General features: G+C 48.9%; 1 protein-coding gene across 3 annotated transcripts in view; it reads right to left on the reverse strand.

Moving 5' to 3' along the window:
- Positions 1 to 25,495, reverse strand: part of SUPT5H (SPT5 homolog, DSIF elongation factor subunit) — a 118,703-nt gene that overhangs the window by 19,589 nt on the left and 73,619 nt on the right. The window contains exons 2-15 of one of the 3 annotated variants that reach the window (XM_079985307.1): positions 21,349 to 21,411; positions 14,367 to 14,467; positions 11,345 to 11,501; positions 11,160 to 11,225; positions 10,318 to 10,329; positions 7,540 to 7,609; positions 5,744 to 5,812; positions 5,557 to 5,622; positions 5,295 to 5,325; positions 5,120 to 5,188; positions 3,383 to 3,634; positions 1,444 to 1,533; positions 724 to 794; positions 390 to 495 (exon numbers count right to left, since the gene is read on the reverse strand). In XM_079985307.1, the coding sequence (XP_079841433.1) occupies positions 390 to 495; positions 724 to 794; positions 1,444 to 1,533; positions 3,383 to 3,634; positions 5,120 to 5,188; positions 5,295 to 5,325; positions 5,557 to 5,622; positions 5,744 to 5,812; positions 7,540 to 7,609; positions 10,318 to 10,329; positions 11,160 to 11,225; positions 11,345 to 11,501; positions 14,367 to 14,447 (1,140 nt within the window). In that variant the 5' untranslated portion in view covers positions 14,448 to 14,467; positions 21,349 to 21,411. Of the gene's footprint in view, positions 1 to 389; positions 496 to 723; positions 795 to 1,443; positions 1,534 to 3,382; positions 3,635 to 5,119; positions 5,189 to 5,294; positions 5,326 to 5,556; positions 5,623 to 5,743; positions 5,813 to 7,539; positions 7,610 to 10,317; positions 10,330 to 11,147; positions 11,226 to 11,344; positions 11,502 to 14,366; positions 14,468 to 21,348; positions 21,412 to 25,495 lie in introns of all 3 variants that reach the window. The other 2 variants (XM_079985308.1, XM_079985306.1) reach the window with 2 other exon arrangements.

The raw sequence follows: 25,495 nt of genomic DNA on the forward strand, positions 1-25,495 counted from the left end.
AGAAAGCGAAAGGACACAGAGCAGGCTGAGGGGGTGGGAAGGACAGAGGCAGCACCATCTACACTAATACTGAACTTTTTCAAAGGCCTCTCCACTCCCTGCTTCTGCCAGGGCTGATTTGCAGATCTCACGCCCTGGGGACGTTGATTGCCTCGCGAGGGACTACCTAGGAGGACACATCAGCACCGGCAAATGCAAAGCAGGCACTGGCGGGTGCCCGTTAGAGAACACAGCCCTGGTCTGGCTGGACCAATGGCTTCTCACCAGGTTCAAGTCAGCCTCCAGTGCAGAATGTCAGCCACCTGCCATTTCCTCTTATACAACAATGGTCTATACCACAGGAGTCCTCTGCCACCCACCTTATTGCTCAGGGCTCCCCCAATCCTTACCACGGCAGACATAGCAAAGCTCTTGAAGAGGAAGCCCTTCCTGCTGTAGCGATTCCCCTCAAAGATTAGGAAATCCCCATCGGAGGCCACGTCGCCGCCCAAAGACCTAGAAATGAAGGGATGGAGAGACTTAGCAGTTAGCATGACCAGCAGCAAGAGAACAGCTGGAGATGGACAAATTGGGCATGGGTTGGTTCCCCAGGAAGACAGTGTCTGCAGCTGTCATCACTCAGCCAACAGTCTTTCTGCCCCGTGTTCCCCCTCTCAGGCCCTTCAGCACCCGCCTCCTCTCCAAATCTGGACACACACACCCCCCGCCCTTCTGGACTCTCACCGGATCTTTTCGGCATCAAAGAGGCGCTGCGACGGGCGCTTGAACTTCTTCTGTTTGGCAAACCAGTCTTTCTGAAATGGGAGAGGAAGAGGCAGGGTTTGCGACGGGAGAAGCAACCCAGGAAGTGTGGTGGTTTTAGAGAGAATTTAAAGGTGTAAGTGGCTAATCCCCAGCTAGGGGCCTCACCTGCCTCTGGCCCCTGGGCGAGATCCCAAAATTATGGAGGCAGAGGCAAAAATAAAAATAAATAAATAAAGGAGAACGATCATAAAGGAGAGAACTGGGTGTGTCCAGTGTGCACATGCAGGTGTGTGTGTGGCTACACCCACTTCTGGCCATGCCCACTGATGACCAGAGTATAAACAATAAATTATTATTATTATTATTATTATTATTATTATTATTATTATTATCCCCAACTCATCCAATGGGCCAAGAGTGAAGGCAGCTTACAGGGGAGAAAAGGTCAGTTTGCTCTCGTTTTAGGGAAACGCATCTCTGAATTACACTGGAGCCAACAGAACTCCAGTCTCTGCAGACCTGCTCCCGAGGGCGGCTGCTTCTGTTTTGACACACCAAAGGGTGAAAATGAAGCACCTCTTCCCTTTCTCAGCCCACCAAACCTGGAGTAACCAGAGGCAAAAAAACAAAGGCCCAGCGGAAGCACCCATAAGGAGCACTGGTGAATGGAGGGTCCTGCAACGAGCCGAGCCGACATACCAGGCTCATGCGGTCTTTGATGCGGTCGAAATCGATGCGGGGAATCATCTTCAGGGAAATCTGATTCTGGCTGGGCTCCACGTAATCCACCTAAGGGGAAAGGGAGGGAAAAGACATTGGTCGGTGTTCAGATTGCAAGCAACACAGATCAAGCACAAACTCCTTGCTCAAAGGCAGGGGTCTCTAGCCTCCACCTTGTGCAATCCAGACCACAGGATTCTCCATGTAGCATGCACTGCTGTCCAAACTTTTTTTTCAAAGAGGGCCAGATTTGATGAAGTGAAGGGCCGTGGGGGCCAACCAGAGTTGTTGAGCTTTTGGGGGGGGTTGGAGTTGTTGAGGTTTTTTTTAAGGATTTTACCCAAGGGAAATAAACTGCCGCAGGGGCTGGATTAAACAGACCGGCTTGCCAAATTAGGCCCCCGAAATGGAGTTTGGACATACCTGCGATTGAACAGTTGCTAACATAGAGAGCAAAATGGCTGGCAAACACCAGCCTACGACCTCTCAGGTTGTTGCCACCTTTCAAGCTGAGATGAACAGCGATAAGGAGATTCCAACTAAACATCAGTAAGAACTTCCTGACGTTAAGAGCCGTTCAACAGTGGAACAGACTCCCTCAGAAACTGGTGGGCTCTCCTTCATTGGATGATTTTAAAGAGAGATGGGATGGCCATCTGTCAGGGATACTTCAGTTGTGATTCCTGCATTATAGGGGTCTAGACTAGATATTATCCCTGGGTCCCTTCCAACTCTACAATTCTGTGATCCTACACAAGGCGTCTGAGAAGTGGAAGTCTCAGCTGCTGCTTTTTTGGAAGCAGGTCAAAAGCTTTCAAGTTCTGTTAGGGATTGTAGGACAAGACCTGCCAAGAAAAGTAAAGAACTTATTTATGTACGCTACAACAGCGGCAAAAGTCTTGTTAGCACAAGGATGGAAGAATGAGGAAATCCCCACGAAAGAAAAATTGATGAGCTATGTGGAACTGGCCAAATTGACATATAAACTGCGTGAAAAGGACAACTGTGACTTCAATGAACTTTTTACAAGCTGTCTAAAAAGACAGCAGAATGAATTGGAGTCTTTGGCAGGTTTTGAATAAAAATTCACAAATTTATTAGCTGAACATATGATAGGCAAAGTAAGGACATGTGCAGTTTTATAACATGCAGAAAACAATGTATGTAAAGAAATCAGGGAGGGGAGCTGAGGGAAGTCCTTGGTGAGGGGGGAGAAGAGGGAGGGTTGAGGGGGGGTGAAGGGAGGAAATAATGTAATTGATTAAGAGGATTGATAAATTGTTATGTGGAAATTGGTTAATAAAAATATGAATGAAAGAAAGCAAGTTAATAAAGCAAAAGACAACATTATGGGCTTAAATTTAAAAAAAGCTTTCAGGACACCGCTATGATTCTGCGTTGCAGGGGGTGGACTAGATGACTCTTGAGGGACCCAAGCATTCTGTGATGCTATGACTGGTCTATTCTTTTGCCTATGTAACTTGGCAAATCACCACACACACAGCAACTAGAAAAATAATCTAAGCCCTGCTGAGTTCATACACACTCTCCCAAAACATCATAACCCATAAGCCTTCACTCCATCAGGTACATTAAAATACAGTCGCACCCTGGATCCCAAACACCTTGCGAATTAAACGTTTTGGCTCTTGAACCCCGCAAACCCGGAAGTGAGTGTTCCAGTTTGCAAACGTTCTTTGGAACGTCTGGCGTGACTTCCGTAGCTCCTGATCGGCTGCGGGAGCTTCCTGCAGCCTATCGGAAGCCGCGCCTTGGTTTCCGAATGTTTTGAAAGTCGAACGGACTTCCGGAATGGATTCTGTCCGACTTCCGAGGTACCACTGTACAAAGAAAAGACCCATCATGCCTGTCGTTAATTCCTCAATCCGGACCCTCAGCCAAGGTCTTGCCTCCTCACCTGAGCGATGTCGTCCTTGTAGATGCCCCTCTTGAGGCGCACCCACGACTTGGGCTTCAGGTTGGTCACCTCCTTTACCACCTTAAGCACGTCCGTCATCTCCTTGATGGGCACCATCTGCTGGTTCCAGTAGCCCATGCGGAGGTTGCCCACCCCTTCGATGGCCTGCTTGACATGTGTCTGCTTGTAGGCCTCCACGTAGATGTACCCTTTCACGTGCTCGGGGGCGACCACCGACTTGATCTGCAAGGGCTGCGGAGGAAGAAGAGGGGTGGGTTACGCGCAAGACAGGCTGGGACATCGCTTGTGCAGAGTCTCCAAGCTCTCAATGTAGCTCTCTCACATCTCTTGTTTATATTGCTCCAGGCCAGCCACACTTTGCAGGAAAAGGACACGCCAGGCTGGAACTTTGCTGTACCAGGCAACCATAAAGCTACTCACTGGCTCATAGAGGCAAAGTGGACTTGGCCCTGGGCAATCAGGCTGCCCAGCAACACACAGGCCCTCCCTCCCTTCCCTGTTTGGAGGAAGTTAAGAGAGTATTCCAAGTGACAAGGAAGGACTTCTGCAGCTTTTTTCTTTATCCAGATCCTTGGCACAAATGAGGAAACGTAAGAAGAGCCTTACAGGATGAGGCCAAGGGCCCATCTAGTCCAGCATCCTGTTTTCACCGTGGCCAACCAGACGCTCCAATGGGAAGCCCAGGGGCAGGATCCAAGCCCAAGACCACTCCTGTGCTTCCCAGCAACTGGTAATCAGATGCATTACTGCCTCCAAACGCCTTATCCTCCACAAGGTGAGATGTAGCCAATTACGTAATTCTCAAGAGCAGACCCAATGAAATTCATGGGCCTGTCTACTAATTTCAATGGGTCTGCTCCGAGGCTCACCAACCTTGGATCTTGCCCACTGCCTCCTCCAATCCGTTGTGTTAAAGGTTTATGAGGAGAGGCAGGGAAGAAATCCTTATTTTCGCATACTTCACTGTAAAGTTGGCTCCCGGTGGAACACAGGGTCAGATTTAAGGTTTGGTTTTGTCCTTTAAAGCTGTTCACGGCCTAAGACCCACATACCTACGGGACCGCCTCTCCTGGTATGCCCCACGGAGGACCTTAAGGTCCTTAAGAGTCCCAGGCCCTAAGGAAGTCAGATTAGCCTCAACCAGAGTCCGGGCCTTTTCAACACTGGCTCCAGCCTGGTGGACCGCTCTGTCTCACGACACCAGGGCCCTGCGGGATCTGATTTCTTTCCGCAGGCTTGTAAGACAGAGTTGTTCCACCTGGCCTTTGGCTTAGAATCAATTTGATTCCCTCCCCCTCTTTCTTTTTTCCTTTCTCCTCCTGTGAAGAGGCTGCATTTTAATGTTTTAATGTTGTATTTTAATCTTGTTTTTTAAGTTGTATTTTAATCAACTTGTTTTTATTATTGATTGTTAGCCGCCCTGAGCCCGGTCTAGGCTGGGGAGGGTGGGGTATAAATAAAATTTATTATTATTATGATGATTATGATTATTATTATTAGCAAGACCCCCAACTCACTCCCCGGCCCTCTGCATCTGGCAGAGGATTCTGGGAAGGGGAAGGCCTGGTGGCAGCCATCTATGACGGCTAGCTGGCACATCAAGCCAACGTTTGCGGCAAGGAGCAGCAAGAGGGACAACCCCATGGCAAGAGCAGCGCTGCAGAAAAAGTGAAGCGTCAAGGTCTTCTTCTGTTCCCTCCTTTCCAGCCCACTTACTGTGTCTGTGAACTGGTAGGCGATGAACTTCCTCATGAGCGCAATGGCTGTGGCCCGCTCCTCTCCAATCTGGGAGTGGGAGAGAGAAGGGTTGGAATGAAAAAGGATGCCAGGTGGCAGAGCGGCTCCACTTGACACAATGCGAAAGCAACCTCTCTGAGCCTGCGGGGCTTACCTTGCATTTCACAGTCCAGAGGTTGGGATCCCTGGATGGGGAGGGGAGAAAAAACACCACAAGGTCAGCTCGCCATGGCCAAAGTAAGCATCGCCCGCTACTTAACGCCAGGGCTGCAGCCTCTCAACTGGGCCATCTCAGTCCTGCTCTCACGTCCAGAGTCATCCCCGCCCCCCCCCCCAGCCTTCACCCCGCTAAGTCTCACAAGGCCAAAGTCTTCTGATCCTGCAAGAACAGAACGCTCATAACAGAAAGTCCTTACTTGACTCCAGGAAGTAGCTGTTGCTGCGTGATGTCGTCAGAAAGCTCATCGGAGCCGCCGTACACCCTGGAGAAACAGAGAGGGGAGGTCTGTGAGGTCCGAGGGTGGAGGGACAAGGCCAAGAAGCTGGCCAGCAGGAGTGTTTCAAAACGGGGAACCGCCGGCAGGATAAAAGTGGCATACTCACGTCTCGCGCACCGAAGACTGGGCATACTTCTTCATGTAATACTCGCCCAGCTCCTCCTCTCTTTGGTCCCTGTTTTGGGCGGGGGGTGGGGAGAGAGAAACAAGAAGCGTGAAGTGAAAGGGGACGTATTAGCCAGGCCAAAGTACTTTGCACATGTTCTGGTGCGGCAGAAGGGCAAAGGCGGGAAGCCCAAAGCTCAACCGCCACCCCAGTCATCTGCAACAGCCAAATCACCTGACCCCCTGAGGTGTATATTTTAGCAGCCGCCTTACTGCTGTGGTTGTAAATGGTTTTAATACTGAATTTTAATTCTTGTACAGTGGTGCCCCGCAAGACGAATGCCTCGCAAGACGGAAAACTCGCTAGACGAAAGAGTTTTCCGTTTTGGAGGTGCTTCGCAAAACAAATTTCCTATGGGCTTGCTTTGCAAGACGAAAATGTCTTGCGAGTTCCTGCGGGGTTTTTTTCCTCCCCCCCCCCTTTTCTAAGCCGCTAAGCCGCTTACCCGCTAAGCCGCTAATAGCGCTAATCCGCTAAGCCGTCAATGGGCTTGCTTCGCAAGACGAAAAAACCGCTAGACGAAGAGACTCGCAGAACGGATTCTTTTCGTCTTGCGAGGCACCACTGTAATGTGCCCTGGGACCATAGGGTGAAGGGCGGTTCTTGCAGGGCTTTACCAGAAAAAGAAATCAATGAGTGACCAGCTTTGAACATCTGAAAGCAGGGTTTAGGGGGAATCTCTGGCCCTCCAGACTACCAACTCCCTTCACCCCTGGTCACTAGCTGTGTTGCCTGAGGTCAAGGGGAGCTCAAATCCAACACACAAACTCCCTTGCTCCTGCTCCAAAACATCCCTGATTTTGCTATCTGACATATTAGACACTGGTTTGCTTGAAGACATAGAGTTTGGCCATGCAGAATTTGAGATTCAGGAAGAGGGAATGGGAGACACACAGACACTCATGCAGTTTCTTAATATAGTCGAACCAGGGAAGCCAAACAGAATCCATTCTGGAAGTCCGCTCAACTTCCAAAACATTTGGAAACCAAAGTGCGGCTTCTGATTGGCTGCAGGAAGCTCCTGCAGCCAATCAGAAGCTGTGGAAGCCCTGTCGGATGTTCGGCTTCCAAAAATAGTTTGCAAACCGGAACAGGCACTTCCGGGTTTGCGACGTTTGGGAGCCAAAATGTACAAGAGCTAAGCTGTTCGACAACCAAGGTACGAATGTACAATACAATCGCATCTTACATGAATTTAACTTGCATGTTTTTAACCATACATGATTGAAGGCAGGCTGGTTGAAATTGCACATGTTAAAGGCAAGCAAGGCAGAGAGCTTTTAAGCCATCATCCATTAGCTGCAGGGCAGTTCCGAGAGTTTGAGTATACAGTGGCACCTCGGGTTAAGTACTTAATTCATTCGGGAGGTCCGTTCTTAACCTGAAACTGTTCTTAACCTGAAGCACCACTTTAGCTAATGGGGCCTCCTGCTGCCGCTGCGCAGCCGGAGCACGATTTCTGTTCTCATCCTGAAGCAAAATTCATAACCCGAGGTACTATTTCTGGGTTAGCGGAGTCTGTAACCTGAAGTGTATGTAACCCGAGGTACCACTGTATACGATTTTTGTGTCTATGTGGAACCCTTGGAACTGAACCCCCATATAAGATGCAATTGTACACTTATTTCAGTAGAGCCAAACCAGGCAATTCTGCTTTCAAAATAAACACACAAAGTCCTGCCAGACACCTGTGCTGCTCCTGCTCTGTGCTTTGCTCTGCATGCAATGCCATTTACCTCCACAGGTTTTGCAGCCTCCGTGCCCCAGAGCGATCCTCGTCCAGAACCACATTGTCAATGTTGGACGCTAGAAGAAGAAACAGACGTTTGCAATGCTGAACAAAAGAGGCAGAGAAGAGGTTTTTTTGTTGGGCAAAGTGTACGGGCGAGAGCTACAGAGGCAGGGGAGACCTTTCAGAACTGCAAACAGCTTCAGGGCCTGGTCTGTTTGCAAGTCGAGATACCCTGCAACGCTCTTTGAAAACTCCACTGTGCTTGCCAAGAAAGACCAGAGAAAAGGAGGAAAGGAGAAAGGAGGAAAAAGAGAGAGAGACTTGCAAACGCTGCTAAGGGAGTCAAGGACCCGCCATTAAGGCTGAGATTTCGCAGGACAGCCCCTGCTATACATGGGCAGCTACTGGCAGCCATGGCCTGTTCCACCCTGTTTCTGGGTGAGGAGTCCTATGCCAAAAAATGAGGAACCTGTGGTCCTCTAGTATGGTCAGCGGGCCAGGGATGAAGGCAACTGTAGTCCATTGCAGGGTCAAAGTTTTCCCCTTCCTGTTCTATGCAGCGGTCTTCTGAAAAGGAAGGTACACTCTTTTGGATACAGACGGGAAATGTGCGCTATACGCTTCTGATGGGCACTTGGAAGAACAGCTCATAGAATTGTAGAATTCTAAGGAATCCCAAGGGTCAACCCCCGAATCACAGCTAACTACAGTGGTGCCCCGCAAGACGAACGCCTCGCAAGACGGAAAACCCGCTAGACGAAAGGGTTTTCCGTTTTGGAGGCGCTTTGCAAAACGAATTTCCTATGGGCTTGCTTCGTAAGACGAAAATGTCTTGCGAGTTCCTGCGGGGTTTTTTTCCTCCCCCCCCTTTTTCTAAGCCGCTAAGCCGCTTATCCGCTAAGCCGCTATAAGCCGCTAATAGCGCTAATCCGCTAAGCCGTCAATGGGCTTGCTTCACAAGACGAAAAAACCGCTAGACGAAGAGACTCACGGAACGGATTCTTTTCGTCTTGCAAGGCACCACTGTAAGCCACTCTTCTCCCAGGCCTCTGGGTAATTAAACAACCTATGGACCTTTAAACCTGGGGGGGGGGGGGCCGGGGGGCGGTGGCAGTAGCATGTTATTGTTCCTATTTGCTACTATGGTATGTATTTTTGTGTTCTATATTGCAAACCACCCTGTGCTCCTCAGATGAAGATCCTCATCATCCTCGTACCTATGGGACCGCCTCTCCCGGTCTGCCCCACGGAGGACCTTAATGCCCATAAATAGCAACGCAATCGAGGTCCCGGGCCCTAAGGAAGTCAGATTAGCTTCAAACAGAGCAAGGGCCTTTCCAACACTGGCCCCGGCCTGGTGGAATGCTCTGTCTCATGAGACCAGGGCCCTGCAGGATCTGATTTCTTTCCGCAGGGCCTGGAAGACAGAGTTGTTCCGCCTGGCCTTTGGCTTGGAGTCAATTTGATTCCCTCCCCCTCTTTCTTTTTTCCTTTCTCCTCCTGTGATGAGGCTGCATTTTAATGTTTTAATGTTGTATTTAACCTTGTTTTTAAGTTGTATGTCAATCAACTTTCGTATTATTGGTTGTTAGCCACCTTGAGCCCGGGCTTGGCTGGGGAGGGCAGGGTATAAAGAAATATTATTATTATTATTATTATTATTATTATTATTATTATTATTATTACAAAATATCTGAAGAAGTGTGCATGCACACGAAAGCTCATACCAAGAACTAACTTAGTTGGTCTTTAAGGTGCTACTGGAAGGAATTTTTTTATTTTGTTTTGACTATGGCAGACCAACACGGCTACCTATCTGTAACTATTATTATTATTATTATTATTATTATTATTATTATTATTATTATTTAGTGGTATAGAAATTTAATAGACAATAATAAATAATTGTTCTTTTCCTGATTTTTAGATTTTGTACACTTTATAGACAGATGTATGCCCATCTTTCAGGGAGGCTTGTGTTGAGATTCCTGCACTGCAGAGGGTTGGATTGGATGACCCTCGGGGTCCCTTCCCACTCTCCACCATTCTATGATTCTATGTCTCAAGTGACTAATAAATTGCAACACCTGCAGGCTGTTCTCCCGGGCAGGTCCCGGAAGGAAAGGGACAGTGCTTGAATTACCGTATTTTTTGCTCTATAAGACGCACCAGCCGATAAGACGCACCTAGTTTTTGGAGGAGGAAAACAAGAAAAAAAATATTCTGAATCCCAGAAGCCAGAACAGCAAGAGGGATCTGGCTTCTGGGATAGCCTCTTACTGTTCTGGCTTCTGGGGTAGCCCGCGAAGCCAGAACAGGGCAGCGGAATGAAGGCTCCACGCTGCCCTGTGGAGGCTTCGCACGGCGAAGCCAGAACAGCGAGAGGGAGCACTGCGCAGCTCTCCCTCTCCCTGTTCTGGCTTCTGGGATGCACAGCCTGCATTCACTCCATTAGACGCACACACATTTTCTCTTACTTTTAGGAGGAGAAGTGCGTCTTATAGAGCGAAAAATACGGTGCTTGGGACCACTGGAACAGCATTCCTGCTCAGAAGACCACTGCACTACCAGAGAACTCAGCTACAAGGGGGGATTAAGTGGCAGGGGCTGCACAAGCCCGTTCCCTGCGTGCCCACATCAACTAGGCGTTTGCTGAGCATGCTCTCCCACCCACCCTCACGCACAGAACCCCACCTGGCTGAAGGGAAGCAGAGAAGCAAAGGCAGCTGGTGAAGAGGAAAGGAGCTGGAATGAAGAGGATAAAAACAAAAACCGTTCTTACCTTCAAATTCCTCTGCTCATGAAGAGGTGGTGGTGGTGGGAGGGCGGACAGTATGAGCCAAATAATACCATCAAAACCAACCACAGGGTGAGGGTGAATGGGGAACAGAAAAGCGGAAGGAACAAAATTAAGATGCGGCACACAAACCAAGCAGAAGCGAATGAAATGCACAGGAACTCAAAAAAAAAGAGAAGCCACCAGGCCGGGGGGGGGGGGAGGCAGAGGGAGCACTACCCACAGGCAGGGGCAGCCTCGGGGGGGGGGGGGAGGAGACAACGGCTAGGAGCCAGGGGCTGCCGCCGATCCTAAGAAGCAGCTCTCCCTCCGCTGGCCGCTCTCGTTTCGCACCTCCACAACCGACAGCACTTTCGCACATGTGACAACCCGCGGTCATCCGCAACTCTTGGAGAAAAGTCTGATCGGTTTAAGTGCTTTCCAGAAATGGCAAGAACATTAGAACAAATGAACATGGGAATTTTAAATGAAAAAGTTTCCAGCTCTGGCAGGAAGTAAAACAAAAGAGGAAATCCTTTTTTTTAAAAAAAAAAGAAATTCAGTTGCATTTCCAGTTTTAGGGATCTGACTTATAACCAGGAAAGGGAAAAACATTCCAGAAAATTAATTACGCTCAATAAAGCAGATTATGTTTTTCTCAGGCTTCTTTAGGTTGCTTTAGGGTTACACACAAGCATTCGAGAACTCAGCACCAGTGAGGAATTTCCTGCTTCCTCCTCAGGTGGAATGCTGCCGAAAGGTTCTGTGGGACGTCAAAGCTTGCATGCTGCTACTTGGTTATCAGTTACTCGATCCAATATTATCTTCACGAAAACGGGTCTCCTTACCTTTCTCCAGGATGTCCTCTGCACCATCCTCCCACTGGTCTTCGTCTTCATACTCATCATCCACATCTGGAAGGAAGAGAAGGGGAAGGGACGAGGTCCACACAATAAGCCAGGAGTCAAGGATTACGTGTCTCTTATGGTTGGGGCAGGGGGCAGAGGAGAAGAGTCTTTTTTTGTTTTTTTACCAGCTTCATCTAAAATAAATCCGCCATGTCTGGGTTTCTTCGCAGGCCGGTCATCATCGTCCTCTTCCTCCTCTTCATCATACTCTTCCTCCTCTTCTTCCTCTTCCTCCACTTCTTCCTTCTCGCTGCCTACGGCACTGACACGCTCCTCTTCAGCCTGCATGTTATTGAACGAGAACCTTTAACCTGTGACTCGCAGGTGGTTCACGCTGAAGCCCACAGAAAACAGCTTTACTTAGGGGTGGGGGAAACAGCACCAAACAGCTTGGTTACATGGAAATGGAAACCACAGGCCCCGATTCCTAGCCCCAACCTATTTTTGGACTTAGGAGGAGATATCCGGGTCTCTAGAGAACTTCTCTTTCTCCCCCCCCCCATTTTTTTTATTGGTTTTCACAATATTATAAACAAACACACAAGATAAAGAAACATAAATCATAGCCTTATTGAAAATTACACTTATTAACTTGTTAAGTGACTTCCTCGCTTCCCCTTGGTTGAATTTCATTGCATGTCCTTTTAACGGTTTTCCAAATCCCAATTCTTATGAAATTTAACTTAAACATTAACATCCTTAAATCTTCACCTTATGGAATTAAACATATTAATTCATCACTTAACATAAATAAAATCCTAAACCAATTAAGTATCTGCAAGCTATTTTCAATTAATTTAACTTAACAAATTTAACTAGATACCGTATTTTTCGCCCTATAAGACGGACTTTCCCCCCTCCAAAAATGAAGGGGAAATGTGTGTGCGTCCTATGGGGCGAATGCAGGCTTTCGCTGAAGCCTGGAGAGCCGCACGGCTATCCCCACAAGCTCGGGGGGACAGTGGGGAGGCGGAACGCCGCCATCCCGCTGTCCCCCGACTTGGTTAGAAGTTTGGAGGCTGGCGAAGGGCTTCCCCCTCCCCCAGTCCTGCAAGCTCCCAGAGCAATGCCCTCTGGGTCCCGTTCTGGGGGCTGGGGGAGGGGGAAGCCCGAGCTTTCCCTGCCCCAGCCCCACGCCGGGGGGGGAATAAATTTTTTTCCAGTTATTCCCCCCCCCCCCACAAAAAAAATCTAGGTGTGTCCTATGGGCCGGTGCGTCCTATAGGGCGAAAAATACGGTAATCATTAAATTTATTCCACTCTTCCTGATACTCCTCCTCCTCCTTCTGGTCGCGGACTCTTCCGGTTAGGTTGGCTAGCTCCGAAAAATCCATCATCTTCATTTGCCATTCTTCTATTGTTGATAATTCTTGGGTGGGTCTCTAGAGAACTTCTGCCCAAGCTCAGTCCTTGGATATGGCTTTAGAGCCAGAGGCTAGGCAAACACAAGCCCCCCTGTGCTCCTTGTGGGATTGTGCACCCTCCAACGTGCTGGTGAACTAGGCTCAGTTTAAAGCACCCTTGATTGGTACATAGGGATGGTTTCTCTAGTTAAAGAAGCCCAAACCTCCTTTGGGTGCACACAGCTGGTTGGGGGAGTCTCTGAATGAGGACGACAATTAATTACATTTTTAAGAACCTCAAGGCGGCCTACTTCATTCTCCTCCCTATTCTACCCTCATAACAACCCTTTGAGGGACTGATCCAGGTCACCCAGAAAGCTTTGTGGCCAAGTGGGGACGTGGACCCTAGTTTCCCTAGTCTGCCACTACACCACATTGGCCCTCTTGTTGTTCCTTTCATCTGCCTCCTCACGGTAAAAACAGACGCTTTTCTCTAAGATGTATGCGGAATGAAAAGAAAGGCTAGAATAGATGTTGCTGCATTCCAAGGGGTTGGACAAGATGGTCCTTTTGGTCCCTTCCAACTTTACAATCCTATGATTTACTCAATTAACGGACTTAACTTAGTCATTCCAGTGGGTCAATTCTGAGCAAGGCTAGTGCTGGATACAACCCAGAGTTTGCCCTGCTGACTCTGCGGCCAAGGACCCACGTACCTATGGGACCGCCTCTCCTGGTATGCCCCGCGGAGGACCTTAAGGTCCTCAAATAACAACACTTTGGAGGTCCTGAGCCTCAAGGAGGTTAGATTGGTCTCAACTAGGGCCAGGGCCTTTTCAGTACTAGCCCCGACTTGGTGGAACGCTCTGTCACAAGAGACTAGGGCACTGTGGGGCTTGACATCTTTCCGCAGGGCCTGCAAGACAGAGCTTTTCCGCCTGGCCTTTGGTTTGGACTCAGTCTGACCCTTATGTTTCCTTCCCCTTATGGTCTTGATTTATCAGCTACTTTAAAATGAGGCTACATTTTAAATTGCATTTTAACCTGTATTTTAAATTGCTTTTTTCCCCTCCCCCCCTCTTTCCCCTATTATGTTTTTATTGCGATTGTATTGGTGTTAGCCGCTCTGAGCCCGGCTCTGGCCGGGGAGGGCGGGGTATAAATAAAATTTATTATTATTACTGTATTATGAAGATGAAATTGCTTACAGAAAATGTGCTCTGCCCCAGCCCCAAGTTCAAGAGAAGCCAAAACCCGAAAAGACATGTCAGGTGAAGGGTATAAGAGCTTCTTCCTCTGTTCCACGGTGGAAGATCCACACATGGATCTCCTTACCTGCTGAGACTGTGAACAGCTTTACATGTCTGCAAGATGGCTTGGTGATGTACAGTGGTGCCTCGCAAGACGAAAATAATCTGTTCCGCGAGTCTCTTCGTCTAGCGGTTTTTTCGTCTTGCGAAGCATCCCTATTAGCGGATTAGCGCTATTAGCGGCTTAGTGGCTATTAGCAGCTTGGAAAAAGGGGGGGGAAGGGAAAGGGAAAAAACTCGCAAGCCCATAGGGAAATTCGTCTTGCGAAGCGCCTCGAAAAACAGAAAACCCTTTCGTCTAGCGGGATTTTCGTCTTGCGAGGCATTCGTCTTGCGGGGCACCACTGTAAATGGTGGATAGGAAGGCTGCAAATCTGCCAAATAAATAAATAAATAAATAGCCTGCCTCCCCTCTCCACAACTCAGGCCAAAGACACACTTCCTTGAAGCAGGTGTGAAACGCCTGCTTGCCAGCATGATCTCCTCCACCTCACCTCGTTCTCCTCCACCTCTTCCGCCTCACTGCTGCGCTCGCTCTCATCTTCAGAGAAGTTGCTGTCCTCGCTGTCAGACATTGCGGCAACACTTTTCTATCCTGAAGAAAAAGCATAAGCCTCTTAGCCACCATAATAGGCTTGCAAAATCCATTTTTGTTGCCCACCAGTTAATCCCCACGCTACAGGAATAAAGTTTAGCAGAACATGAACATCTGCAAATAATAAGGATTCACCAGTGATGTGAGGAACAACTTTGGACCAAAAATAATGTATCTCTGGACAAGACCACATCATAGGCCTCAAAGAGCATTTACATGAGAATGGAAAGACAAAAATCAGCATTATGCAGACGTCATATAACTCAAATTCTCCTTTACATCTGCAGCTGCGTCAGAAACTCAGATATAAGCTAGGTGCCATATGGCTCCTTAAACTAAGGTCACAGTCACCAAAACGGAATGCCGAGTTGCCATATTTGGGCAAGACGGCTCTAAAGTCTTATTTTTCAAAGGACAGACAGTGATTGATTATCAGTTAAATATCTGGCTAGTTGAGATGATATCACCTCGCCAACAAAGGTCCGTATAGTTATGGTTTTAGCTATGGTTTTCCCAGTAGTGATGTATGGAAGTGAGAGCTGGACCATAAAGAAGGCTGATCGCCGAAGAATTGATGCTTTCGAATTGTGGTGCTGGAGGAGAAATATTGATTTGCTTATAGCAGCTGGAGCTCCTCTGTTACTGACACTATAAGAGATCAGCCCAAGATAAACAAGAGACTATCACAATTACTCCATTACATGTCAAACTATATCCACGCCGGCCCTGTTTTAAGGACGTTAAGTGTTTCTCATAAATTGTTTGTTAGCAAGTGGGGACATAACGAGCCAACCATTTCTGTTGTTTTCTATAGGGAAAATCCCAGTGTGTTCCTGATAGCCCGGCATTTTCCTACCATGTATCTACACTGAGGAGACTCTTGAGAGTCCCATGGACTGCAAGAAGATCAAACCTCTCCATTCTGAAGGAAATCAGCCCTGAGTGCTCACTGGAAGGGCAGATCCTGAAGCTGAGGCTCCAAGACTTTGGCCACCTCATAAGAGAAGACTCCCTGGAAAAGACCCTAATGTTGGGAGAAGATGGAGGGCACAAGGAGAAGGGGACGACAGAGGGCGAGATGGTGGGACAGTGTTCTCGAAGCTACGAACGTGAGTTTGACCAAACTGTGGGAGGCAGTGGAAGACCGGAGTGCCTGGTGTGCTCTGGTCCAGGGGGTCACGAAGAGTTGGACACGACTAAATGACAAGTTGAGATGACAACCTTGAGCTAGCTTAAGAACTCTGAGAACTTAAAGAAGAAAAGTCTGGGACAGTCCACATATATACTGGCTTATTCCTATCTCTTTTTCTTAATGGTGACACGGACCATTCATAACATAGGGATATTCTTCACAACTGTGAGCAGGGCAGTGGGGTGGGGTAAGTGAAGACAAGCTACAACAATTAACTCTAACGTTGCTCACTGCTCCTGCTCAGGCTGCATAATTCATTCTGACTGCACAGATAACTGATAGGATTCTACAGGATGTGGTATTAAGTGGGTGAAAAGAGGAAAGATCCAGTGATCCCCAAGCATGCGCCTCCAGATGGTGGAGATGTCAGGCACCATCCAGACGCCCGGACATCTTCACCTGGTCACAAATGGCCGATAACCAGGTGCAAAATGCACCTGACCAAATTTGAACACTGCTTAAGAATAAGCCAGTATTCTTCAGCTTCTTCAAAACTGGGGTGTCTTTATGGTGAATATGTGCTTTAGGGAATGGGGGCGGGGTTTGCCTGAGAACTGTATATTGTATATATTTATTGCGTTGATATCCCACGTTTGGGACCTGGATGGCGCTGTGGGTTAAACCACAGAGCCTAGGACTTGCCGATCAGAAGGTCGATGGTTTAAATTCCCACGATGGGGTGAGCTCCTGTTGCTCAGTCCCTGCTCCTGCCAACCTGGCAGTTCAAAAGCACGTCAAAGTGCAAGTAGATAAATAGGTACTGCTCCGGCGGGAAGGTAAACGGCATTTCCGTGCGCTGTTCTGGTTCGCCAGAAGCGGCTTAGTCATGCTGTCCACATGACCCGGAAGCTGTACGTTGGCTCCCTTGGCCAATAAAGCGAGATGAGCGCTGCAACCCCAGAGTCGGCCACGACTGGACCTAATGGTTAGGGGTCCCTTTACCTTTACTATCCTCCCTTTTATTCTCCAAGGAGCTCAAGGCAGTGCACAGTTTTCTCCCTCCCTCTCATTTAATCTTCAATCTTCACAACAACCACTCTGAGCTGCGAGAGGTAGCAACTGCCCTCCCCAGTTCACACCCACTGAGCTTCCCTGTGGCTGAGTGGGGTGGATTTAAACACCCTGGTCTAAGTCCTGGTCCTCATTTAATCCCCACAACTTTGTAGGGCAGGCTGGGCTGGGAGACACACACCTAGTGATACGTGGGTCCAGGGTTGTGGCGGCAGCGGGACTTGAACCAGGGTCTCTCCCAGGTCCTAATTCTAGACCAGGGGTCAGCAAACCTTTTCAGCAGGGGGCCGGTCCTCTGTCCCTCAGACCTTCTGGGGGGCCGGACTATATTTTTTTTTGGGGGGGGGATGAATGAATTCCTGTGCCCCACAAATAACCCAGAGATGCATTTTAAATAAAAGGACACATTCTACTCATGTAAAAACACCAGGCAGGCCCCACAAATAACCCAGAGGTGCATTTTAAATAAAAGTACACATTCTACTCATGTAAAAACACGCTGATTCCCGGACCGTCCGTGAGCCGGATTGAGAAGGCAACTGGGCCGGATCCAGCCCCCGGGCCTAAGTTTGCCTACCCATATTCTAGACACCACACCATGGACCACATTGAGCCCCTTAAGCAGGAAAATATGGGATATAAATCGAAACCAATGCTTAATTCTTTTAATGATTCCCCCCTTATGCTTTGGCTGTTCTTTTTTCCTTCTTCTTTTTTAACCTGCACACCTTCTTGAGTCCTTGTCAGGGGGAAAGGCATAAATATATGACACTGACACAGCTCAATCAGTACAGCATGAGACTGTTCATCTCATGGTTGTGGGTTTGAGCCCTGTGTTGGGCTAAGGATTCCTGCATTGCATTGGGCTTGGACTTGATGATCCCCGTGGTCCCTTCCGACTCTATAATTCTATGACATAAAATTCAGTGTTGGAAACTCCAACTGTTCCAGGAACATTTTGAAACAGGGAAGTTCATTAATGCAGTTTCTGAGCTCTGGGCACAGTACTGACCCTACAGATTTCCGATTAAAACAAAGAAGAAGAAGAGGAGTTTGGATTTGATATTCCGCTTTATCACTACCCTAAGGAGTCTCAAAGCAGCTAACAATCTCTTTTCCCTTCCTCCTCCACAACAAACACTCTGTAAACTGAGTGGGGCTGAGAGACTTCAGAGAAGTGTGACTGGCCCAAGGTCACCCAGCAGCTGCATGTGGAGGAGCAGAGACTCGAACCCGTTTCCCCAGATTACAAGTCCACCGCTCTTAACCACTACACCACACTGGAAGGAAGTGGAAGGAAAGGAGAACTTTTTTTTCTGCCTGCCCACTTCTAGCTACAACACTGGAGAAGAGACCCTCTTCTTAAGGATATTGGAGGCGGGTGAAGGACTACACCGTGTGAAAAATGAAAATATTTTAGCTGCTCTTCATCCATTTTCAGCTTTGAATTCTTGTTAGGAAAAAAAAGTGCACCTAGACATTCTGTTGTTACACCCATTTAGGTGCCATTCAGCTCGTAGCTTTCCTATCTCAGTTCCTAACACTGATATAACAACAACAACGGTGGAATAAAGGCAACAAAAGAAAACAAGAAAGCCACCAAGAGCCATAAGAAAGGGACCCTTCCCCTTTCATGTACGAACCCATTATTATTATTATTACTGCTACTGCTACATACTACTACTGATGGTTTATCCCATTAGTGATGTACAGAAGTGAAAGCTGGACCATAAAGAAGGCTGATCGCCGAAGAATTGATGCTTTTGAATTCTGGTGCTGGAGGAGACTCTTGAGAGTCCCATGGACTGCAAGAAGATCAAACCTCTCCATTCTGAAGGAAATCAGCCCTGAGTGCTCCCTGGAAGGACAGATCCTGAAGCTGAGGCTCCAATACTCTGGCCACCTCATGAGAAGAGAAGACTCCCTGGAAAAGACCCTGATGTTGGGAAAGATGGAGGGCCCAAGGAGAAGGGGACGACAGAGGACGAGATGGTGGGACAGTGTTCTCGAAGCTACAAACATGAGTCTGACCAAACTGTGGGAGGCAGTGGAAGACAGGAGTGCCTGGCGTGCTCTGGTCCAGGGGGTCACCAAGAGGCGGACACGACTAAACGACTAAACAACAACAACAACAGGGTTCATTCATTTTCAGCTTTGAATTCTTGTTATTAATAAAAGAGCGCCTAGACATGCCGCTGTTGCACCCATAACCTCGGTTTAAGGTGGCATTTAGCTTCTAGCTCTCCTATCTCAGTTCCTAACCCTGATATAAGAACAAACGGCGGAATAAACAAAACAACAAAGCCACCAAGAGCCACAAGAAAGGGACCCTTCCTCTTCCTGGTACGACCCTATTATTATTATTATTATTACTGCTACTGTTGTTGTTTAGTCGTTTAGTCGTGTCCGCCTCTTTGTGACCCCCTGGACCAGAGCACGCCAGGCACTCCTGTCTTCCACTGTCTCCCGCAGTTTGGTCAAACTCATGCTGGTAGCTTCGAGAACACTGTCCCACCATCTCGTCCTCTGTCATCCCCTTCTCCTTGTGCCCTCCATCTTTCCCAACACCAGGGTCTTTTCCAGGGATTACTGCTACTACTAGTAGTAAAATTTGTACGCCCCCCTCCGCCCGACAATCTTGGGGGGGGGGTTCAAAACCTTTTTAAAAAACAACAACAAACAAACCCACAAGCAAAAACACAACATTGCGCGGCACGGGGTTGGGCTAGATCAGTGTTTCCCTAACCTTGGCCCTCCAGCTGTTTTTGGACTACAATTCCCATCATCCTTGACCACTGGTCTTGCTAGCGAGGGATGATGGGAGTTGTAGGCCAAAAAAACCCCTGTAGGGCCAAGGTTGAGGAAGCCTGCTCTAACCTATGCAGCATGCTGGCTCCATATCCACCTGCAATGAGAATGGCTAGGGAGGCATAGAACATAATGTCTCATCAGTTACACTTTGCTCCACATGCTCACGCTGATTAACTCCATGGAGTAATCCAGATTTGAAATGTAGAAGCGGTCCTTTTGGTGGAAGTAGTGGCTGGTAGCAGGGTTAGACCACTTAAAAGGATTAGATGGGTATTTTTTTGCCATTTTTTGGCCAAGTTTGCAGAATAGATTCCACTTTCTCGCTAGTACTGAGTGGCACCATCTTCAACTACAGCACTTTTTGGTGTCTATTTATGATGCCTCAGCATCTCTTATATTGCAGGAGGGGAGGTATAATCTTTGCAGAAAACTAAATCCATAGCAGTTGTTTATCGAAACACTGTAAATACAATGTGCTGTGGGTTGAACCACAGAGCCTAGGACTTGCTGATCAGAAGGTTGCCTGTTCGAATCCCCGTGACGGGGTGAGCTCCCGCTGCTCGGTCCCAGCTCCTGCCAACCTAGCAGTTCGAAAGCACCTCAAAGTGCAAGTAGATCAATAGGTACCCCTCCGGTGGGAAGGTAAACGGCGTTTCTGTGCGCTGCTCTGGTTTGCCAGAAGCGGCTCAGTCATGCTGGCCACATGACCCGGCCAAGAAAGCGAGATGCGCGCTGCAACCCCAGAGTCGGGAACGACTGGATCTAATGGTCAGGGGTCCCTTTAAAGGTAAAGGTACCCCTGCCCGTACGGGCCAGTCTTGACAGACTCTGGGGTTGTGCGCCCATCTCACTTAAGAGGCCAGGGGCCAGCGCTGTCCGGAGACACTTCCGGGTCACGTGGCCAGCGTGACATCGCTGCTCTGGCGAGCCAGAGCCGCACACGGAAACGCCGTTTACCTTCCCGCTGGTAAGCGGTCCCTATTTATCTACTTGCACCCGGAGGTGCTTTCGAACTGCTAGGTTGGCAGGCGCTGGGACCGAGCAGCGGGAGCGCACCCCGCCGCAGGGATTCGAACCGCCGACCTTTCGATCGGCAAGCCCTAGGCGCTGAGGCTTTAACCCACAGCGCCACCTGCGTCCCCAGGGGTCCCTTTACCTTTAAACCCATAATAGTTGTTTATCGGAACGTTGCAAACACAATGTTCAGGATCTTAAAGATAAATGGACTAGGCAGTGTTTCCCAACCTTGGGTCTCCAGCTGCTGTTGGACTACAATTCCCATCATCCCTGACCACTGGTCTTGCTAGCTAGGGATGATGGGAGTTGTAGTCCAAAAACAGCTGCAGGCCCAAGGTTGGGAAACACTGGACTAGAGGGCTTGTGTGTTCTATTTCAGTGTTTCCCAACCTTGTGCCTCCAGCTGTTTTTGGACTACAATTCCCATCATCCCTTGCCACTGGTCTTGCTAGTCAGAGATGATGGGAGTTGTAGTTCAGAAACAGCTGGAGGCACAAGGTTGGGAAACACGTCCTAATCAGTGAAAAGTGGCTTCAGCAGCTACATGCCGTGTTTCTTAAAACTGAAACTGGTTCAGCAAGAGCTGATGTTTCAGGTCTACTGCCATTCTGCGATCCCGCATGAGGGAAACCACACACACACACACACACCCCTCTCTCCCCCCCCCCCGCGAACGCGCTTCGGGGCCGCCACCCGCCAGGCCGGTGAGGGGAAGCCAGGCCTCCCCCCTCAGGCCTCCTCCTCCTCCTCCGCCCCCCCTTGGACCCGGGCCTTGCCGAGCCCTGAGGGGGGCGGCAGGCGGGCCTCCTCCCCTCCCTCCCTCCCCCTCCTCCTCCTCCTCCTCCCTCACCGCGCTTCTCCGGAGGCCTCCCGCTTCCCGCCGCTCCTGCCGCCGCCTCAGGGCCTCTCCGTGGGGGGGTGAGGGGGGAGAAAAACCGGCGCGGGCGGCGGAAGAGAACCGGAAAGACAAAAACAGAACCGCCTCGAGCGTCTGCAAGGTGTGTGTGGGTGGGTGGGGGGGTGTGGAGAGAGGAAATCTCGCGAGAAGACGCGCCATGGAGGAAATTGGGCCGCCGCCCGGGTCACGTGCCGGCGGAGGACGGGAACAGCGACGTGTTACGCGAGTGGCGGCGACTCGGAGGAGGAGGAGGAGGAGGGGGGAAATGGCGCCCCCGCCACGTGATCGCGCTCGACCAATTACGGCCCGGCCCGTCGCTTCTTCCCAGGTCTGGGGCGCCATGGAGGAAATTGGGCCGCCCGGGTCACGTGCCGGCGGAGGAAGGGGACAGTGACGTGTTACGCGGCTGGCGGCGACGCGGAGGAGGAGGAGGAGGGTGTGAAATGGCGCCCCCGTCACGTGATCGCGCTCGACCAATTACGGCCCGGCCCGTCGCTTCTTCCCAGGTCTGGGGCGCCATGGAGGAAATTGGGCCGCCTGGGTCACGTGCCGGCGGAGGAAGGGGACAGTGACGTGTTACGCGGCTGGCGGCGACGCGGAGGAGGAGGAGGGGGAAAATGGCGCACCCGTCACGTGATCGCGCTCGGCCAATGACGGCCCGTCGCTTCTTCCCTGGCCTGGGGCGCAACAAGGAGGGGATTGGCCGGCGGGGTGTGTGACGTAGGAGTTGGGGAAGGCCAATAGCAGCGCTGGGATGTGGGTCAAAGGTGGTTGGGCGGAGCAGGAGGGGAGAGCGAAGGGGATTCCCAAAGGGGCAGCCCGGGCCGTTCTACTCGGGAGTAAGCCCTATGGCGTTGAATGGGGCTTACTCCCCAGTAGCTGCGCGAGGGATTGCGGGCCTGCCAAGGCTCCTCAGCCCGTTCATTGCCCCAGGGGGCGCCCCGCTGAATTCAGTTGGGCTTACTCGTGAGTAAATGACGTGCCTGGTGGGATCAGGCCGCAGGAACCATCCGTTTCATTCATCTGACTATTTTCCATTTATTTATTTTTCTTTTGTAATACCGAGTTTATTCTGTTTGTTATTTTTTTAAAGGTTTTTTTAAAAAAATATTATTATTTATTTTTTTACCAACAACCCAAACACAGTGAAAACAAAGAGTGAAAACCCCCAGGCGGCTGATACATTGGGTATACATAATCAATAATAACATATTCAAATCAACCACATGTACAATTCTATATACCTTAACACTCCTCCCTCCATATGGTTTATTTAACTTTTAACATTTTACTTACCCTAAATTGTTCAAACCTGCCCAAATAATTCAATATTTTCTCAAACCAATCCTCCTTCTCTTGAAGTTGGTGCAGAAATGGTATTATACCCCTGTAAGGTTATATGGGATGGGACGCAGGTGGCCCTGTGGGTTAAAGACTCAGCGCCTAGGGCTTGCCGATCGAAAGGTCGGCGGTTCGAATCCCTGCGGCGGGGTGCGCTCCCGCTGCTCAGTCCCAGCGCCTGCCAACCTAGCAGTTCGAAAGCACCTCCGGGTGCAAGTAGATAAATAGGGACCACTTACCAGCGGGAAGGTAAACGGCGTTTCCGTGTGCGGCTCTGGCTCGCCAGAGCAGCGATGTCACGCTGGCCACGTGACCCAGAAGTGTCTCCGGACAGCGCTGGCCCCTGGCCTCTTAAGTGAGATGGGCGCACAACCCCAGAGTCTGTCAAGACTAGCCCGTACGGGCAGGGGTACCTTTACCTTTTTAAGGTTATATGGGAAGGCACACCTTGGTTTAAGAACAGACTTCCGGAACGGATTCAGTTCTTTAACCATGGTACCACTGTATTTATTGTCAAGCATAACAATTACAGTCTCTTCTACAGCTCTGGTTACCTAGGCAGCTACAGTGGTACCTCGCAAGACGAATGCCTCGAAAGACGCAAAACTCGCAAAATGAAAAAGTTTTTCGTTTTTTGAGTTGCTTCGCAAGACGGATTTCCCTATGGGCTTGCTTCGCAAGATGAAAACGTCTTGCAAGTTTGTTTCCTTTGTCTTGCAAGTTTGTTTCCTTTGTCTTAAAACCGTGCATTCACTTCGAGGAGCAACTCATAGCACGCAGTGTGGTAGCCCTTTTTGAGGTTTTTGAAGACTTTGGTGATTTTTGAAGCTTTTCCAAAGTCCGTGCTTCGCAAGACGAAAAAACTCGTGGAACGAATTAATTTCGTCTTGCGAGGCACCACTGTATTCTCAGGTCTGCACTGTATGAAGCAGTTGGAGCAATAGGGGGGCCCTCCCCCCCCACTTTATGTACCTTCCCTTGAAGAGCTGCATGCACACAGCTGGAGACTGCACCTGTGTGCAAACTTCCTCTGCTCCTCCCTTTTCAGTCCTCTCCTGGTTCAGGGAGAATGGTGCAGGAGAGGGTGGGGACGTGCCCAGCCCTTCACTTCCCTGACCTGCCTCTTCTTCCTTCTCTTCTGACCCATCCTGTGCTCCACCCTCCAGCTCTGAAGCTTCCCCAGCCTCTGAATCTTGCCTCCTGGCAAGATGCCCACAAACCACTACCCCCCTCTCCCAAGTCAGACTCCAGCCCCTGCTTCTCCGCATGCACACTTCTCTCTCTTTTTTTTATAATAATATTTATTGACAGTTTAAAAATTACATAAAGAAAAAATAGAAAAAGAAAAGAATTAAACAATACAATACATTACAAAAGCAAAAACACTACATAAAACATTAAATTAACAAAACAAAACAAGACAATTAAAAACACATCCAATAATTTCAAAATCTTGTCTTTCATTCACTTGTTTCAGCGACCTCCTCTCACCTCCCTTTTTGTCTTCCACTTCAATTAACTGTTTCAGCAATTCCTTTCCATCTTTCTCTATCTTCTGTCCTGTAATTTATCTTAACATATTCTAACCTTGTTCCCCCCCCTTTAATACATTAAATACATTATCTGTACCTATTTTCTTATAACATTTCTGCTAAAGCCATATAGCTTCATTCCATCATTTTTCTAACATTCATTAATTTTACAATATTTCTGTAAATAATCTTTAAATTTTTTCCAATCTTCTTCCACCGACTCTTCTCCCTGATCTCGGATTCTGCTAGTCATTTCCGCCAGTTCCATATAGTCCATCAGCTTCATCTGCCTCACATGCACACTTCTCAACCAGTCCCTGAGACCCACACGTTCCCCCACCCCTGAAATAAATGACTATCTTTACTTCTCAGGTGATTGTGTTGTAAACAAAAATCTGCCCTTTCCCCCCTTATGGGGTATCCAAGAGCCCATATAGAGTCCTTACGTAGGTTCCCTATTGGTAGGAGAAAATAACAGAGGCCAACCAGAGAATATTGAGAAGCAAAGCAGCTAGTAAGCCTGATCTTTATTGATCTGTTGCAACAGGGTGCTCCTCTCACACACAGGAAAGGAGGAGGAACCCAGAACAATGGCGGGCAAGGCGTTATATAGACATTTTGAATTCCCTCCCTGGAGTCCAAGACCACCCCCCAGACACATCATACCTACATCACAGAAAAGGGTGGTCTACAGCAGAAATCTGAGTGCGTTGTTTATCTCCTGTCGTCGTTTTATCTCTTGTCTGGTAGGTTACGTGTTAATGCTTACTTGACTGGATACCCTGGGGAGCCTGGCCAGTCTTTTGTAATGATAAATACTTAGTTCCTGAGCCAGGTCACAGGCTCACCCTATTCAAACACAGACAGACATACCCTTAAGACAGGATTTGTGAAGGAAAAGACAATGGGGAGGCTTTTCCATTTTCCTTTGACCTTGCAGACAAAACATTTGGTCAGTTTGGGAATCAAAAACGGTTTCAGGTCGGTTTTCCTGTGCTGATCTATGTACGTGCTTGGTTGGTACATTTATGAACATTTATTATACATCTAAGACCTTAAAATTCTTGTTGTTGTTGTTGTTTAGTCGTTTAGTCGTGTCCGACTCTTCGTGACCCCATGGACCAGAGAACGCCAGGCACTCCTGTCCTCCACTGCCCCCCGCAGCTTGGTCAGACTCATGCTGGTAACCTCGAAAACACTATCCAACCATCTCGTCCTCTGTCGCC

The sequence above is a fragment of the Podarcis cretensis genome (genome assembly GCF_951804945.1).
Source record: "Podarcis cretensis genome assembly, chromosome: 8".
Taxonomy (NCBI): Eukaryota; Metazoa; Chordata; class Lepidosauria; order Squamata; family Lacertidae; genus Podarcis; species Podarcis cretensis.